We start from the raw sequence: 16,939 nt of genomic DNA, 5'->3' as shown, positions 1-16,939 counted from the left end.
ATCCTATTAATTCCTAGACAAAAATTATGTTTGGATTTCATGAGCAGGAAACATTTAAATTTTCACCTCACTGTAATACTTTACTTGCTTTAAGAGCAATTTATTTTGCATGAAGATTTTCCACAAATAAATAATTATATATATATATATATATATATATATATTATTTTTCGTTACGTAATTTATATGGTAAATAATGAAGAAGTTAAGAAAACTTTTGCCCACACGTCACTTTCTAATAAATATATTTTTTAAACTAATATAAAAGTAGATTTGTGAACGAAATTTCCATTAAACAATTTTAAAAGAAAAAAAAATAGACGTTAAAATTAACTTATATTACAATTAAAATTTTAATATATAAACTAATGTTAACTCTATGTTTTGTGGTTTATTATTTTATTCTCGATACTTCTTTTTCCCATGACCAATAATTTCAACTCCTTGCTCTTCCAACAACAAAAAATAAACAGAAAATTGTTTAATGAAATATGTCCACTTTTGCTTTTCTTTTGGTGGTTTAGTGTTATGGTCCCCTTTACTGAGAACTTGGTTACAAAGTATAACCTTTTCAAGATTTGAGTAGAGGCATGCAAACTTAGAAGTTCTAAATGATGCAAACTTACTAACATTTTGGAATCTGTTTGAAACTTGTTCTCAAAGGTTTTTCGTTGCTCCTACAATATCCACTGTCCTATTCCATTTACTTGTGACTTTTGAGTAAATTTTTCTTTCTGGTTGGTCCCACCCATCCAAGTCATTGTATTTGTCTTTTGGTGCATTTAATGGTGTGATTTGTTGTGGTGTGATTTGTTAAGAGGAAACATATTAACCTGAATATACAGAATTCTATAGTGGTTATTAAGCCTTACTTTTATTATAGCCCAAATTTCAAATTTTTCACGTTGGAAAAATTTGAAAAAATTGGTTAAGGCTCTTAATTTTAGGTTTAATTTATGATCGATTGGTTTTATATTAACACTTAATCTCATTTATGTCTTCTTATATATTACTTCTAATACGTCTTACATCTCTTTGATAGTTGGGTACATAGAGATTCTATAAAACTCATCAATAATAAGTGTAGAAGAGATAACGCTTTTGGCTCTAACATCATAATGAGTTTTTCTATTTTCATCAACAATCCATTCAAAAAAACCATAACTGTTTCTTCTAACAGTCTTAACATATTAGGTTATTTGTGTAATGGATTATATTATGTTCTCTCTTTTAATCGATTATCAAATTTATGTAATCGATTATATTAACACTTAACCATATTAGTCATCCATTTGTCTTTAGGCTCATTTATAAATGTTAGTTTCTTATATGGCTTACCTTTCTAATTCATTTCAGAGTAGATAACATTTGTATGTGATGCCCCTTAGATTTGCATGTTAAGAGGATATATATTAACTTGAATATATAGATTTCTATATTAGTTATTAAGCATTTCTTTCCTTATAGCCAAATCTTATTAAATTTTTCATAGTAGATGTGTGATGCCTCTTTTATTTGCATGTTATAAGAAGAAATATATTAACGTGAATATATAGATTTCTATATATAATGGTTATTAAGCATTTCTTTTATTACAGTCGAAATCTTCATAAATATAAGAAAAAGTGCAAAGGATAAAAATAGCAAGAAACGTCATGGCTCAAAGGAATAACCTATGGGTAAGTTTATATGAGTAAAAAGGATAAAACTAGCAAAAAAAATGTCATCGTTTAGAATAATTTATGGGTAAGTCTATATGAGTAATTCTTAGTTAAGATAGATGAGATTGGATTAGACTAAGTCAAGTAAGTCGTTCAAATTGGATTTAGATTTCATTTAAGTCAAGTCAAGGTTAACAGAGTTTAAATCAAGTCAAATACACTTTATGTTAAGCTTGAAAATCGATTCTAGTCAATCAAGATTGAAAGTTAAATTGTGTCAGTCCAGGTTAAAATTCAAGTTAAGTTCATCCAAATGAAGGTTAAACTAAATCAATCAGACTCCAAAGAATCAAGTTTAGTTGACTCTGGCCAAAAAGAGTCAAGTTGATGGATCAACCAGTCTAAATTGAAAGTTAAACAAAATTTGCTTAGGTCGAAAGAAAAATCAAGTCGAGACCGCCAAAGAACGACTCAAGTCACTCTAGATCAAAAGTGAATCAAGTTGATATAGTCAAAAATTTAATTAAGTTGATCTAAACAAAAATCGAGCCAAAATTAATCAAACTAAAAGTTTAAATTAGAATTTACCTGAACTAAAAAAATATGTCGATATATTGTAATATGAAACTAAAAAAAGTGAGATATTCATTATATCATTCCATTATTTTTTTTATTAATTATTATTATTATTTCTTTATCAAACATAATAGACTTAATGATTTTTTTTCCTACAAAACAATCTCAATTAAGATCAGTACAAAATCAAACAAAATAAATATAAATATTTTTAAAAATGAAATAATTCAACATGAAATTTTCAATCAACATAATTAAATAAAATAAGTTAATTCATCGAGATATAAAAAAAATACCAAAATTTTTAAATTTTATATTAAAACTCATTCATATTACAATGTCTAAAGATCTTTCACATGCCTTTTGTCCTATAACAAATTTACGATGCATTATTTCTTAAATCAAAATCACATAAAATATATATCCCAGGAAAATTATGAGCTCTTTTTAATAATAAATGTTTCACAATAATTCAATATATATTAAAAAAAATAATTTAATATGTTTTATTACACACAAAATTTAATACATTTTAAGCACAACAATTTAATACTAGATTAGCCCCAAGAATAATTCATATTAACAACAATAATAAATCCAATAAATTTACTTTAACAGTAAAACGCAACCAAGGGAAAATTAAATAAGTGTATAGTATAGAGGATAGGATGAGGGATTAAAATTCATAATTGTTCAATCTACTCCTTGTATTAACGATCAAGCAAATTAAATATTAGGTTAACACGTTATTACTGTTGGACTAACACTTAAGGTGATTGATGTTGAGTCAACGATTAAGTTATTGATATTAAGTCATAATTGAGTCAGCTTCAAGATATCATTATTGGACCAACCATTTAGGTAAATAAGCAGTTAATAAATTAATAACATAATAATTAAAGACGTTGATAACAGATTATAAGATAAGAAAGTTGTTTATAAGTACGAAATTTAAAAGTAAATTTATTTTATTGGACCTATGTTAGTTTAGGACCTATTAAATAACTTATAAATAAAAAGTTAAGCCACAAATATAAACAAATTTTAACTAAGTTCTAATACTTAAATATGATAAAAAGATCATTAATCAACGCCTAACTTAAGCATCAAATTATCTTTTAGAGATCATCTTTACTCCTCATAGTAGTAGGTTCAGAGGCTAGAGGATAGAAATCTACAAAAGATTAATCTCTTAACCTTACTCAAATATATACTCAAACAATAACTAACCAATAATGTTTTTTCCAACAAAACAATCTCAAAATAAATGCGGAAATCTATATAAAAATATATCAAATATGGAACATTCGGAAAGCTTTTTCTCCTATACTTTTGGATACAAAATTCTTAAAAAAAAAAATAGAATACAAATATTTTTGTCAAATAGTAAACTTTATTCTTTTCATATGCCATATGCTCCCTAAGTAATTTATTTATAGGATCAGTACAATTATTACCAATGAAAATAAGAATAAATCCAAAATAAAAAAAAATATAATTATTTTTAAAAAGAAAATCATTTAACAGAAAATTGTCAATCAAAATAATTATTATGTTATTTAATAAGTTAATTAATTCATCCACATACAAAAGAAATTTAAAATTTTATATTAAAAGTCATTCATATATAATCTTGGTGGTGTGATTAAGGATCTTTTGACACGCCTTTTTTTTCTTTGACAGATCTACCATGACGTAGTTCTCAAATCAAAATCGCAGAACTTATATACTCTATCCCATAGAACTTATGAAATTATGACTCTTTTAATAATTTTCTTTTTTACAATAGTTTAATGTATATTAAACACCACAGTTTAATATATTTTATTAAGCACAACGATATAATACATATATTAACCTCAAGAATAATTCATATGAACAACAATATTAAATCCAATAAAACACAACCAACTGAAATATAAATATAGTGAATAACAAATAATTTTCTTATAATACAAAACAAATACACCATAAACTATTAAATATATAATATAACTATTATTTCTAGAACACTCTATTTTGAAACTTATCAAAATTGTCTAACAAAATAGTGTTTATAAAAAAGATAGTTTAGGATAATTCGTTAAAAGATATATAACTAAACATTATCCTAAACTATAGAAAAACAAATTATCCTAAATGATACAGAAAATAGACTATCTTAAATGCTATAAACTATCCTAAATATTATGATTTGATGTACGAATAATACTTTTTATTTATTGTGTAGTCTCTTTATTTATATATATCTTATCAAGGACTATCTTTATTCAAAGTTCGATGCTGATTCAGAAAGACGTTAAGAGATACAAAGACATTATAGGATTGTTTATTCGTGACTTTTTATTTGATGTATATGTACAACTGAAACACAAGAAAAGAGCTTCAATAGTGTTTTAAAACTTTTTCACAACTAGTGCTTAATGTTACTTTATAGTAGTTAGACGATTTGCACTAGTAATTTAAACATTTAGGTTTAAAAAGTGTTTGGAAGGAAAACATGTCTAAAAAAAAGGCAAAAAAGAACACTTTGATTTTATCACTAGTACAAAAATAGTGTACAACGTCGAATATTTTTGGCCTTTTACGTCGAATTCGAAAACGACGTCATATCGGAAGACGTTAAATTGACGTCAAATTTAAAAAATTTGACCTTAATAATTTTTTTAATTAATTCTAATCCTTTTTACAACTTTACGAGACTTGAAAAGCATAAAAGCAACAAATTTCAGTTTTTGGTATTGTATGAAGCATGAACTATGAACAATAATATAGGATCAACAACAAAGAACAATAACAAACAACAAACAAATTGAATCAAACAACAAACAAGTTCAATCAAACAACAACAACAAACAAGTTCAACCGAACAACAACGTTCAACAAAAAAAAAATTATAAACAAGTTCAACAAATAAGTTCTTCAAAACAAAAACGAAAACGAAAACTAACCTTCAAAAGGTAGGTTCGTCGGAAGAAAGTGTTGCCACGAGTGAGAGAGAAAGCAAAATGCGCCTGTGAAGGACAAGAACACGAAAATAATCGGTGAAAATAAACGAAAATCATACCTAAAGTAATTAATTAACATGCATTTGTATCAAATGAAAGAAATATTACATGTGATGGTCGTCAAACTTCGTTCGAGAAAAGTTTGAGCAGAGAAGAAGGTCTCGCGCACTAAGATAAAGTGAATGAATTTTCAATCTCCCGCTCAAAGTTTGAGCAGTGAAGAGGGAATTCAACATTTTATATCCTTTTACGTCGAATTACAATTCTAAATGACGTTTAATAATTGCATTTATTTACAAAAATGTCATCAGTCATTTTTTACGTTGGCTATTAAGTGGTTAGATGCGTGACATTATATGTTGTTTTTGCACTAGTGTATACTGGTTCACTCAAACTAAGCTACGTCTAATTCTCCCTTAACAATATAGTAAGAGGTTCCACTAAAAACAAGTTTAACCACTCTTGATTTACAACACTAACACACTACTTAGAAGAGTTTAACCACTAATGGTATCAACACTAGATTAGAACGTTTAACTCCACTGAGTTAAACTTTACAAATGTTTGAATTCACTTCTAAATATAAAAACAACAATGTGTTTTGCGAGATTACAAGACAAAAGGTTACTCTTATATAGAGGATATATGAACAATACAATGAACTTCTAAAAATTTCTAAAAGATCTTTACATAGATGAGTCTTAAAGAAAATAGCTTGAAGAAAGCAAAAAGCGTATGATATTCTTAATAGCAAAAATTCTTCATCTTTTTTTCAGCACTTCTTCTAGGTTGTAGTGATAGAGTCAAAAGCAATTTGCATCTTGACAGAGCAAACGTGTTATGTACAAATAAGACAAACAAAAAGCATGTATGAAACATTCTTTAAATACCCTCATGTCTCTAAATATTCTCCTGATTTTGAACAGACTTTTGAATAAAGTTGATAATCTACACAGAGAAAGAGGACACAACACAACAGACAAAAGAGTAATGGAACGTGTAAGCATTTTAAAGCATTAGACGACCTAAACATTTAGGCAATGATACGACTACCATCGTTTGATGCTAAGTCTATTATGAGTAACTTATCAAGGCGTTTAGGATAAGTAGCGTTTAGTGAAAATTTGTGTATCCTAGACGATCTAACTTTTTATCACACGCTTTTACGATTAAAGATTCTATTAGGAACTCTATAGCACATGGTGCTTAACATGCATATAATAGATGCTCTTATATTATTAGACATTTTAGTCGTTGGATGTTCTTATATTGTTTAGGCATTTTTAATGAGCAACGTTTAATACTTTTAGTAGATGTTATAAATGATTAAACACTTATTTCATTTTAGAAGTTTTGTTAAACTTCAAAACAAGATTTTCTTAGACGATCTTGTCTTAAAAACAACAACATAGTTTTCTCTGCATAAGCACTATAGCATCTAGCAATGTACAAAAGGCTACAATAACTCTATCAAAAGCCGATGCTCTAGTGTAACAGATCTTTTTCGAATTCGCCTATAAATTGAAGATTGCATGAAGAAGACAGTAACAACAATTCCACATTTTTTAGATTTATATTGTTTCAATCAGATCCTCTCTAAGAGAAGATTTCATCTGTACTTGTTTTAAAAACACAGTTGTTTTCGGATAATCAATAGTCATTCTAAACACTCAATTTCATTAACTTACGGAGGGTTGAAGGATTCTTAGTTAGTTGGGTTATTGTAAAACCATATGTGATTAAACTCGTTTTAACTTATTAAAGTTGGTAGAATCCTATAAGAGAACTTAAAAGAAAATTGAATGTAGCTCAAGTTGAGTAAATTCATATAAAACGAATTTCATCTTTGTTTTTTTTTACATTTTCTTAAATGATTCCAAAAATTCTTACATGTTCAACACTGTCTTCAGACCAACTAATCTCTCCAAACAATGTTTAGTACTATATGCGAAAAGTTTTCAAACTCGGATTCACCCCTCCTTTCTAAAGATTACATGTTATTTCATAATTCATTTCTTCTTAATTCAAATTACAACATAATTAATTTACGACATATAAAAAATTGCACATAAAAATTAAAAGATATAATAGTAACTGCATATTCCACGATAATATTTCTCTCCAACTAATTTTTTCTTTGGACTACACCGTTCACACTTTTTTTCGTAATAATTTCCTTCAAAACATATTAGATGATCTCCCACCTAATGAAAATTGATCCTCATTTAAAATCAAATCCTGAAAAACTACACATATAATTTAATGTATCAGAATCATAATATATTCACTCCATTTAAAGACTTTCTATCCAAATAGTTGTATAGTATTATTCTTAATTAACTATAAAAATCAGTTACCATATATTTATTTTTACCAAAATATCATTTTCTCTACTAATTTATCCAACATTATTATAATTTATTATTTTAATACTTTGTATCATATTTTTATTTAGATACCACAAAAACCACAATTCAAAAAATTCCTCATATATTAACTAAATATTTTATTATATTCGGTATATGTTACTATACTGTCAAAACAAAATTATTTTCAACTCAAGAATTACGGTGATGTTTTGTTAGTAGATTTGTTATTTCAAAATTAAAATACAAATGGATTATCTTAAAATAGAACTAAACACCAAACCAACAAAGATTTGAGAGAACAGGATCAATTTTGAAGTTATCTAATCTTAGTGACTGAATTTCTTAAACTGTCAAGTAGCACCAAAGAAATTGAGTAGAGAATCCAAGAGTTTCACCACAGAAATGAATATGCTCTAAAAACATGAATTCAATGGATAAATAGAATAGTAAAAGATTCAAATTTTTGCTAAAGATAATACTAGACTTATGATCCAGAATAAACCATCCTTGCTTCAAATAACAAAGATCAACTGAGCAATATAAAAATGAATTGGTTGTCTAGCCAATCCTTTGTTCAACTGATATGGGAAGATAACTGCATTGTCCATGCATTCCAAAAGCTGATAAAATATATTATTAAATAATAAAATCAAAGAAAATAAACTGATTCAACAGTACACTTGGTATCGTAGAGACAAAAGTTCACTACAAAAAGGTACTCTCTCCAGAAACTACAAATAACCATACAAACATCCTAGTACACAATCTACTATCTTAAATACACACGACTTCATCGTTTATAATACTTTCTAATACATTTCCTATTATACATACTTTTGAATTATAATGCATAATTGTCATTATGCAATTTCTATAGTAAATTGGCTATTTCAGAGCAAGTTATTTTTAATAACATATACTCTTATCCACTAATCCAATAACGGTACGAAATTCTTAGTTCGGACCATATGAAGTTGTTCGGTCTTAGATGATACCGATCTTCCCATGACCTTTAAGTGCAAGGAAAACTAGATATTTCATTCCAATTGATCTCTTCGGGATTATATACTGTAGAGTCACATGAGGATGTCTCCACTCCCCGTAAATTGTCTTGAAATATACTTTCTTGTTTCTGACTTGCTTCTTGGTTGGAAAATAGAAGATCTGTGTCATCATCTACAACATCATATGATGTTTTGAACCTTTTTGATGAATGGTATTCATCTGAATTAAGATATTTAGTACACATAGTTGAACTATCATCAATACAAGCGTCCTGCAATGATTTCAAAAGAAAATAAACAAATGAATTCGTTCATAAAAGTGCTCAAAAGAATATAGCAATATCACAAACTCAAGAAAAAGTGTAGTTCTGAATAATAGCCCGTCAATGACTCATGAATCACAAGAACGCATCAAAGCCAACTCAAAAAAGACATTTTACGTGAGTATCTCTAAAAAATCTACTTGAGAAAATCCCGATACATTGTGAAAAGTCTAACAAAATTCAAATCATAATAATGCACTCTGAAATTTTAACTTATTAAATCAAAATGAAAGGAGGTATACTCCTCAGTATTATTTGGACTTTGCAAAATAAATATTTACCAGTTTAAGGACGACTTCTGGATTTATGCAAGTGCTTTCACAATATGCCCTTTTCAATGATTTCGGGATCTCAAAAGGAGTCTGCGACGGAGTATGTGTATATTGAAATGGAATTTTCCTACTTTCAAAAGGAATCTTCCTAGATGCTAAAGGACTTGTAACTCCAAATGGAGTCTGCATAGATCCTAAATCAGAGGGAGGATGCATCATTTCAGGTGGAGTATACATAGCTCCTAAAGGAGTCTGCATAGCTCCAAAAGGAGTCTCAATAATTTCAAAAGGAGTTTCCAAAGACTTCGAAGTTTCAAATGAAGTCTGTGTAGTTTCAAAAGGAGTTAACATAGATCCTAAAGAAGTTTGCGTAGTTTCAAATGAAGTATACATAGCTCCCAAAGGAGTCACCATAGCTACCAAAGGAGTCTCCATAGTTTCAAAAGGAGTATTTGTAGTTTCAAATGAAGATTGTGTAGTTTTAAAAGGAGTTAACATAGATCCTAAAGAAGTCTGCATAGTTTCAAATGAAGTATACATAGCTCCTAAAGGAGTCTGCATAGTTCCTGAAAGAGTCTCCATAGTATCAAAAGGAGTCTCCATAGTTTCAAAAGGAGTCTTTATAGTTTCAAATGAAGGTTGTGTAGTTTCTAAAGGAGTTAACATAGATCCTAAAGAAGTCTGCGCAGTTTCAAATGAAGTATACATAGCTCCCATAGGAGACTGCAAAGTTCCTGAAAGAGTCTCCATAGTATCAAAAGGAGTCTCCATAGTTTTAAAAGGAGTCTTTATAGTTTCAAATGAAGGTTGTGTAGTTTCTAAAGGAGTTAACATATATCCTAAAGAAGTCTGCGTAGTTTCAATTGAAGTATACATAGCTCCTAAAGGAGTTTGCATAGCTCCCAAAGGAGATTGCATAGTTCCTAAAAGAGTCTCCCGTGTATCAAAAGGAGTCTCCATAGTTTCAAAAGGAGTCTTTGTAGTTTCAAATGAAGGTTGTGTAGGTTCAGAGAGAGTTAACATAGATCCAGCTTCAAATGGATTTTGGGTAGATCCTAAAGAAGTATGCATAGGTTCAAATGGAGTCTGTGCATATGGGATATGCCTATTGTTGATTTCCTTTCTAAAATAGGCATCGTTAGATGGGTTTGGGAAAGATGCTTCATCCTGCTCAATATCAATTAGAGACTGTTCTGCTGGGGAGATGTTTTTTTCTGCCTGATATGTTAACTGACAGATTGTTTCCATTCTGTTAGAAGTATCTCCCTGAAAAAAAAATGTAAATATATATATTAAATGACAGAAAGAAGCATAAATTCTCGGCATGTTCGCATGTCACAGTGTAAATATGTTCATGAAAGATGCTTCAGCTTACAGGTGGAACTCCTTCTGCTGTTGCCTGATGTTCATTGTCAGAAACCACACTTCTACTGGATTCCTCTTCAACACAGATCAGTGCAGTAGTTCCTCCTTCGGTCGTTTTCCCAGGTTTCTTTTTCAAGCGGCATAACACAAAAGCATTCTGAAAAAAATGGAGTATGGTAAGCATTCATTTGGCACAATTCACAAAAGTAAAAGGCCAAGACAAATGGGGCAAACGTATGCAGAAGAAATTGACAGTCTTTGATGAGAATTAATGATGAATTTTGAGTATTCTTAAATAGAAAGGATACATTAAACACATTCTATAAGTCACATGAAAGGTTCTCCTTAAGCTTTGTCGAGAAACTAATTACTACAAACAGTCAAGATTAAAGCACAAAGTCACACGGGATATCTTGTTTCGACTAGTTTAGTACAGAGATTATTCCAGGCTTCAAATACTCATCTTGGTTCGACAAGTTTACATTCCTTTCACACACTGTAATTTAGTAAAGAGATTATTTCCAAAGTTTCTTAAAAAATGAGATACAAACCTGGCTTTGGATTGAGTTAAGAGCATGATATTCGTGAATAACCCAGTTGGATTTGACAGCTTTGGAAGCACGTCCAATATAGAAAACAAGAGTCTTCTTAGTCCCAATGACAGTGTTGGTGTCCTCTGTTCTAACATCACGGGGTTCTCCCGTGGGTTTCCAGAACCCACTCTTGGTTGTCCTTTCAAACCTTTCACTATTTGAGTACTTCAACTTAACAGGACTGAAGAAAAACCATTCTGAGTTTTTGAATGGTATTACTGATTTTGCTAACATCTCTATTTAAAACAATAAAAATTGAAGTAAAGATCAGAACAAGAAAAAGGGCAATGTTGATTTCACGAAGATGCATGGAGAGTTTGGCTTTCGATTATTACCTGGTACTTGCCAAGGTTCCACAGCGCAAAGATCTATGTCAGTCATGACATGGACACGGGGATCATCATCTAGCAACTTGTGTTTGAGGTGAGAGTGGACAAGTTCTTCATCGGTGGGACGAAAACCGTATCCTACAATCTCCATTGGTTTTTGTAAACACATGTCTTCAGTGTTGAATGAAGAAAGAAGGGTGGGTGATGAAACAGGGTGCTGAATGAAGAAAGCTACTTAGTGTTTTCAGTTTTTGTGTTTGTGTGGTGGAAATGAATTTATAATTGCACATTCATTGACTTGACATGACTCCTTAGTTAACAAGTTGTCGTTGGAAAGTTCATTATAATAATACAAAACTTATTTCAAGATTCGGAATATGAGGCAATCTTTCAAACTTTATAAAAAGTTCGTAAAATTATTCTATAAAAATAATTAACATATGTATTTTAAGTTAGATCACGCACTTATAGCTCTAATATGCATTTAAGTGATCTTATTCGCAGGTTATTTTATAAGAAAATTCAACATATAAAGGCTAAAATATGAAATGTTATCGTGATTCTAAAATCAAAATTGTTAAGTAACAGATAGATACAGTAAAAATGAAGTGACTGTATTGTACTAATACCGCGTGAGAATGAGAATCTTTTTCCTAACTCAGCACTTTCTACGAAATGGACAAATTTTCTCATTCGATAGGGATATAATCTGTTATGATTATGAGTCTCTATGAGAAGGATCAATGCCTTTCAAAGTTATTTGAGCCCTGGTTCCAAGTTTCTTCCGTGGCCCCCCATTTCAATGTTCTTTCAAAACTATTGGTTAGTGAATTTCTTTGGATCACTTGCTTTATTTTGGAGGTTAGTTATACTCATCACTACCAATCAAGAACATGACTCCAAAGAAGGATATACTTTTTAAGATTTTAGTAATGTGCTAACTTCCAAGAACAGACAGTGAACTCCAACGATTCTTTTATCATCTCAATTTTTCTTTTCAGCATCCGCGTAAATGACTTTTCATACGAAGATTCCAGAATGTTAGCATTGCTGAAACTGGTAATATGAATTTATGAAACTAACACTAGTGTAAAAACGTTGTTTAACGTCTTCTCATAAACGTCGGTTAAGGTTAAGAGCGATGTATATTGATGATTGGTGACATTTTCGTAAATAAGTTGGTCATATAGACGTCAGTTATCATGTTCCCCGACGTCGTTAGTATTGTAGACGTTGGGGCCAACCCATCTGACGTCTATATGTTTGACAGTTGGGTGAAGAGTCATTTCTTTCAGACATATAGACGTCGGTTCTAAGTGGGCACCGACGTCTATATGGTGGAAATTAATAGTTGTTCACCTACTTGTCAGACTATAGACGTCGAGGAACCTGCTACCTGACGCCTATATGTCTGCCGGGTAAGTGAATAGTCACTCTTTTCCACCTCTTAAACGTCAGATCCCACCGAAACGGACGTTTATAATTTGACCAGGTATGAAAGTCATTCGTTTCCGCCAACTAGACGTCTCATCCCTCCAAGTCGACGTCTATATGTAACACAAATATTAATTTTTAAATCGAATGGACGTCACATTAGTGAGGCGACCGACGTATATGGGATTATAGACATCGGGTTTATGACCACGGGACGTCTTATTTCTTGTTAAATAACTGTGCGAACCAGCAGTTTGCGATCAGTAGTTTCATCGTCTTCGTCTTTTCTCTCCGTTGTACTGCATTTCTAGGTGCGTTTGATCTCCTTTTAACCATTTAAAGTTGTTTTTACTCCGATTAAAGTTATTTTTGATGTTTCATCTTTCATTTGAATCGATTAAAATGAGTTTTCGTTGTGTTTTGGTGCGGTTTTTCTTGTGTCTTTAGGTAGCGTAGTGCACCTTCTCCCTTTGCTAGTTTCCTCGTAAGAAAAACTCGCGTTTTTTGGATCTCTCATGGCATTTCAACCCAAAGACGAACTTGGGTTGTTGCCTATGTCCTTCCGACCGCCAACGAAAAAGAATACGACATCGTATTCTCACCGTATTTTTTCAGTTGCGGTCGGAATGGACCTAGGCAACGACCCAGGTTCGTCCTAGGGTTGAAATGCCATGAGAAGTCCAAAAGACGCAAATTTTTCTTACGAAGAAACTAGCAAAGGAAGGAGGTGTTACTACGCTACCCAAAGACACGAAAAAATTGCACCAAAATACAACGAAAATTCATTTTAAGACGCCAGTTAGTGTATTAATCGATGTCTATAGTTCCCATAGACGTCGGTTAATGCAATGTTTGACGGTCTTATAGACGTTGAACGGGTCACTGACCGATGTCTACGGCCACCTTAGACGTCGGTTCAATCAAGGTTTGATGTCTTTATAGACGTCGCACTTTGCACTAAACTGACGTCTATATGGACGTCGGACCTGCAGAAATTCGATGTCCGATTAACGTCATCCGTATAGACGTCAGTTCTTGAAGTAACATTAAAAGCCCAAAATAACTGACGTCTAAAGTTCTTTTTGCACTAGTGTGAGACTTGCTTCTCTAAGTTTACCATTTCATGGAATCTTTTTAATCAATTCTCTTTGTTGCCCCCACCATGTCCTCAAGGTGTTTGTATATAGTGTTGGTTTAATCTAATACATAATTTTTATTATATTCAAAACCGTTGAATTAAGCTTAGAACTTGGACATGCATTATTTTTTCAATAAAATTCCAGGTAGCCTTCATTTTTTAATATTGTTTTTATGAAGATTTGCTTAAAGATCTTTATTGATAAGAAAACAATCATGTTATTGACCGCATATTGAACATCAGACCTGACAGACATACCATCATGTTTTTGAACAGCAACAAAACCATTTTCAGTACTCATCACATAGGCTTACTCAGATATGTTTCAATATGAATGAACTCTGCTTTTAAGAACCACCAACTATATTAGCTACAAATAAGAAACTTCATCTCAGTTCAAAATAAACAACATGATAATACAATAAAAGGAACTATGGAACCTAACCATCAGCCCTTCACGTATACTACATGTACTTAAAGTGATAACACTTCCAAACTAAAGTGATAATACACACATAAAAACCATTAAAACTACGTTGTCATCTACGTTGTCTTGATGACGTTGTCTCCATATAGATGAAAGAACCTTTACTACTGCTATCAGAAGATTGATGGCTTCCAGTTCTTCTAATTCACAATGAGAAAATCCTTCCGAGCCTACACAATACATCAAATGCAGATTGGTATATCAATAGTATGTTAAAATGAAAATCAGTTCAAATGAAGCACCTGCCTCATTCGTCAAGAAAGTAATCTTCATTTTTCTAATGAATCTGTTTGATTTTCTCACCTCTACATGGAATACTGCATTGTTTGAAATCTTCCTCTGTAATGATTAGAAGAAAGAAAATATGCTCTTCTTTTTCTTCTTCTTTTTCTCTTGGTTTCTTTCATGGACAGAAGATGGCATACTTACACCTTCCTCGACATCCACGTCCGATAATTCAGAATCAAACTTTTTTGATGAATGGTATTCATCTAAGTTAAGATATCTATTAAACACTGTTGAAATATTCATAATATTATCACCCTGCAATGATTTCAGAAGGAAATAAAAAAATCAAATGTAAAGTAATAGGACAGTTCAGAAACAAATGGAGATGCTCATTGTATCATTGGAAAAATTTGGACAATATATCTTTACCTGTTCGGAGACGGCCTCAGCATCCGTATCACTATTTTCACGGTATACTTTTCTCAATGACTCCGATTGGGTGAAAGTATTGTAGAAGGTATTTATATTTTGTTCATTGTTAACATAATCGTCGTGAACAAAAATAGAATTCAGGAATTCCTTCTCCTGAGTAGTTTCATATGAAAAATGCTCAATGTTAGATTCATTTCTAAAATAGGCATCGTGATATGAGTAGTTTGGAAAAGACGTTTCATCTTGCTGTAAGGTCGTTTCCATTCCAGTAAGAGTACTTCTCTGAAAATGCACACAAGTATCAATTGTCAGCATTTTCACATGACAGAGTGTTAATATGTTCGTGAAGAATGTTCAGCTTACTGAAGGAATGCCTCCTGCTATTGACTGATTCTCATAGCCAGAAACCATGATTCTACTGCTCTCCCCTTCATCACCTCCACCTTCAGTTGTTTCCCCAGGTTTTTTCATCAAGCGACACAAAACGAAAGTCCTCTGCAAAATAGATCATAATCACAAGTTATTCCATACAATTCGCAGAAATTAAAAGCCAAAACGACTCAAGAAATACTAAACTGACGTGATCATTGGAACTTGTTGTAAATGCTAAAACATAAAATATCCATTGATATATGTGAAAGGCTATAGAACAGTGAAGAAAAATCAAGAAAGAGTATTTCCAATCAGTGTAAAAATCCTCCAAAATGCATACGAACCTGGCTTTCGTGAAAGGTAACAGCATGGTATTCATGAATAACCCAGTTGGACTTCTGACCACGTGAAACGCGGCCTTTGTAGTAAACGAGAGTCTTTTTTGTGGCAATGAGAATGTTGGAGTGGGAGCTCCTAATCTCACGATCTTTTCCAGTGGGTTTCCAGAAGCCACACTTGGTTGTCCTGTTAATCCTTTTACTGTTTGAATACTTGAAATCAACAGGACTGAAGAAAAACCATTCTGGAAAATCGAATTGCCCATCTGGTTCCCCGAATAACACTGTTTCAAACAAGAAAACATAACAACAGTAAAGAAAAGATAAGAGAAAGATAAAGAACAAAGTGATGGTTGCATGAAGATGCATGAAGTGTTAAAGGTTTAGAGTATTACTTGGTACGTCCCAAGGTTCCACTTCACAGAGGTTGATGTCGGGGATGACGTGGACTTGTGGATCATCACCGAGCAACCTGTGTCTGAGGTAATAGTCGACAAGTTCTTCTTCTGTGGGTCTGAAACCAAAACCTATAACATCCATTGTTGTTGTAACAAAGATAGGACGATTAGAAGGAAAGGTGGTGAAGCAGCTATTAATAAAGGAAAACGAAGAAAGCTCAGTGTTTGTGTTGTGTTGTGTTGCGCTGTGGCAATGAATTTATAATGCAGAAAAGTCATTGACTGACTTTACTCCTTAGCTGACAAGTTACAAAAAGGAAAAGCATAGGAACTTATGTTGTGCTGTTAAGTCTTAGCTTATGATGTGGACGAATATATGATATGTAACAAATGAAAACCGAACATTCTAGAGGTTATATTTAACAATAATCAACAATATCCTATTAATTCCTAGACAAAAATTATGTTTGGATTTCATGAGCAGGAAACATTTAAATTTTCACCTCACTGTAATACTTTACTTGCTTTAAGAACAAATTATTTTCATGATGATTTTCCACATAAATATATATATATATATATATATATATATATATATATATTATTTTTCGT

At 31.3% G+C, this 16,939-nt stretch overlaps 2 protein-coding genes across 2 annotated transcripts in view; both read right to left on the bottom strand.

Annotated features, from left to right (window-relative positions):
• The window catches only part of LOC106778164 (NAC domain-containing protein 92-like), an 18,926-nt gene extending 2,323 nt beyond the window's left edge, over positions 1 to 16,603 (bottom strand). The window contains exons 1-5 of the mRNA XM_022776079.1: positions 16,325 to 16,603; positions 15,936 to 16,213; positions 15,583 to 15,714; positions 15,217 to 15,501; positions 14,863 to 15,102 (exon numbers count right to left, since the gene is read on the bottom strand). Coding sequence (XP_022631800.1) covers positions 14,908 to 15,102; positions 15,217 to 15,501; positions 15,583 to 15,714; positions 15,936 to 16,213; positions 16,325 to 16,469 — 1,035 coding nt within the window. The 5' untranslated portion in view covers positions 16,470 to 16,603 and the 3' untranslated portion in view covers positions 14,863 to 14,907. The remainder of the gene's footprint in view (positions 1 to 14,862; positions 15,103 to 15,216; positions 15,502 to 15,582; positions 15,715 to 15,935; positions 16,214 to 16,324) is intronic.
• LOC106778155 lies at positions 8,226 to 11,876 on the bottom strand. The gene is made up of 5 exons (XM_014666083.2): positions 11,507 to 11,876; positions 11,130 to 11,407; positions 10,589 to 10,735; positions 9,223 to 10,479; positions 8,226 to 8,890 (listed from the first exon to the last, which is right to left on the bottom strand). Exons 1-5 carry the CDS (start codon positions 11,667 to 11,669, stop codon positions 8,627 to 8,629), a joined length of 2,109 nt encoding a protein of 702 aa, XP_014521569.1. The 5' UTR covers positions 11,670 to 11,876; the 3' UTR covers positions 8,226 to 8,626.
• Positions 16,604 to 16,939: the final 336 nt, after the last annotated feature.

This window comes from Vigna radiata, unplaced genomic scaffold, assembly GCF_000741045.1.
Source record: "Vigna radiata var. radiata cultivar VC1973A unplaced genomic scaffold, Vradiata_ver6 scaffold_215, whole genome shotgun sequence".
Lineage (NCBI taxonomy): Eukaryota > Viridiplantae > Streptophyta > Magnoliopsida > Fabales > Fabaceae > Vigna > Vigna radiata.
Note: the sequence above shows the minus strand (reverse complement) of the source record. Positions and strands in the feature narration are given on the sequence as shown.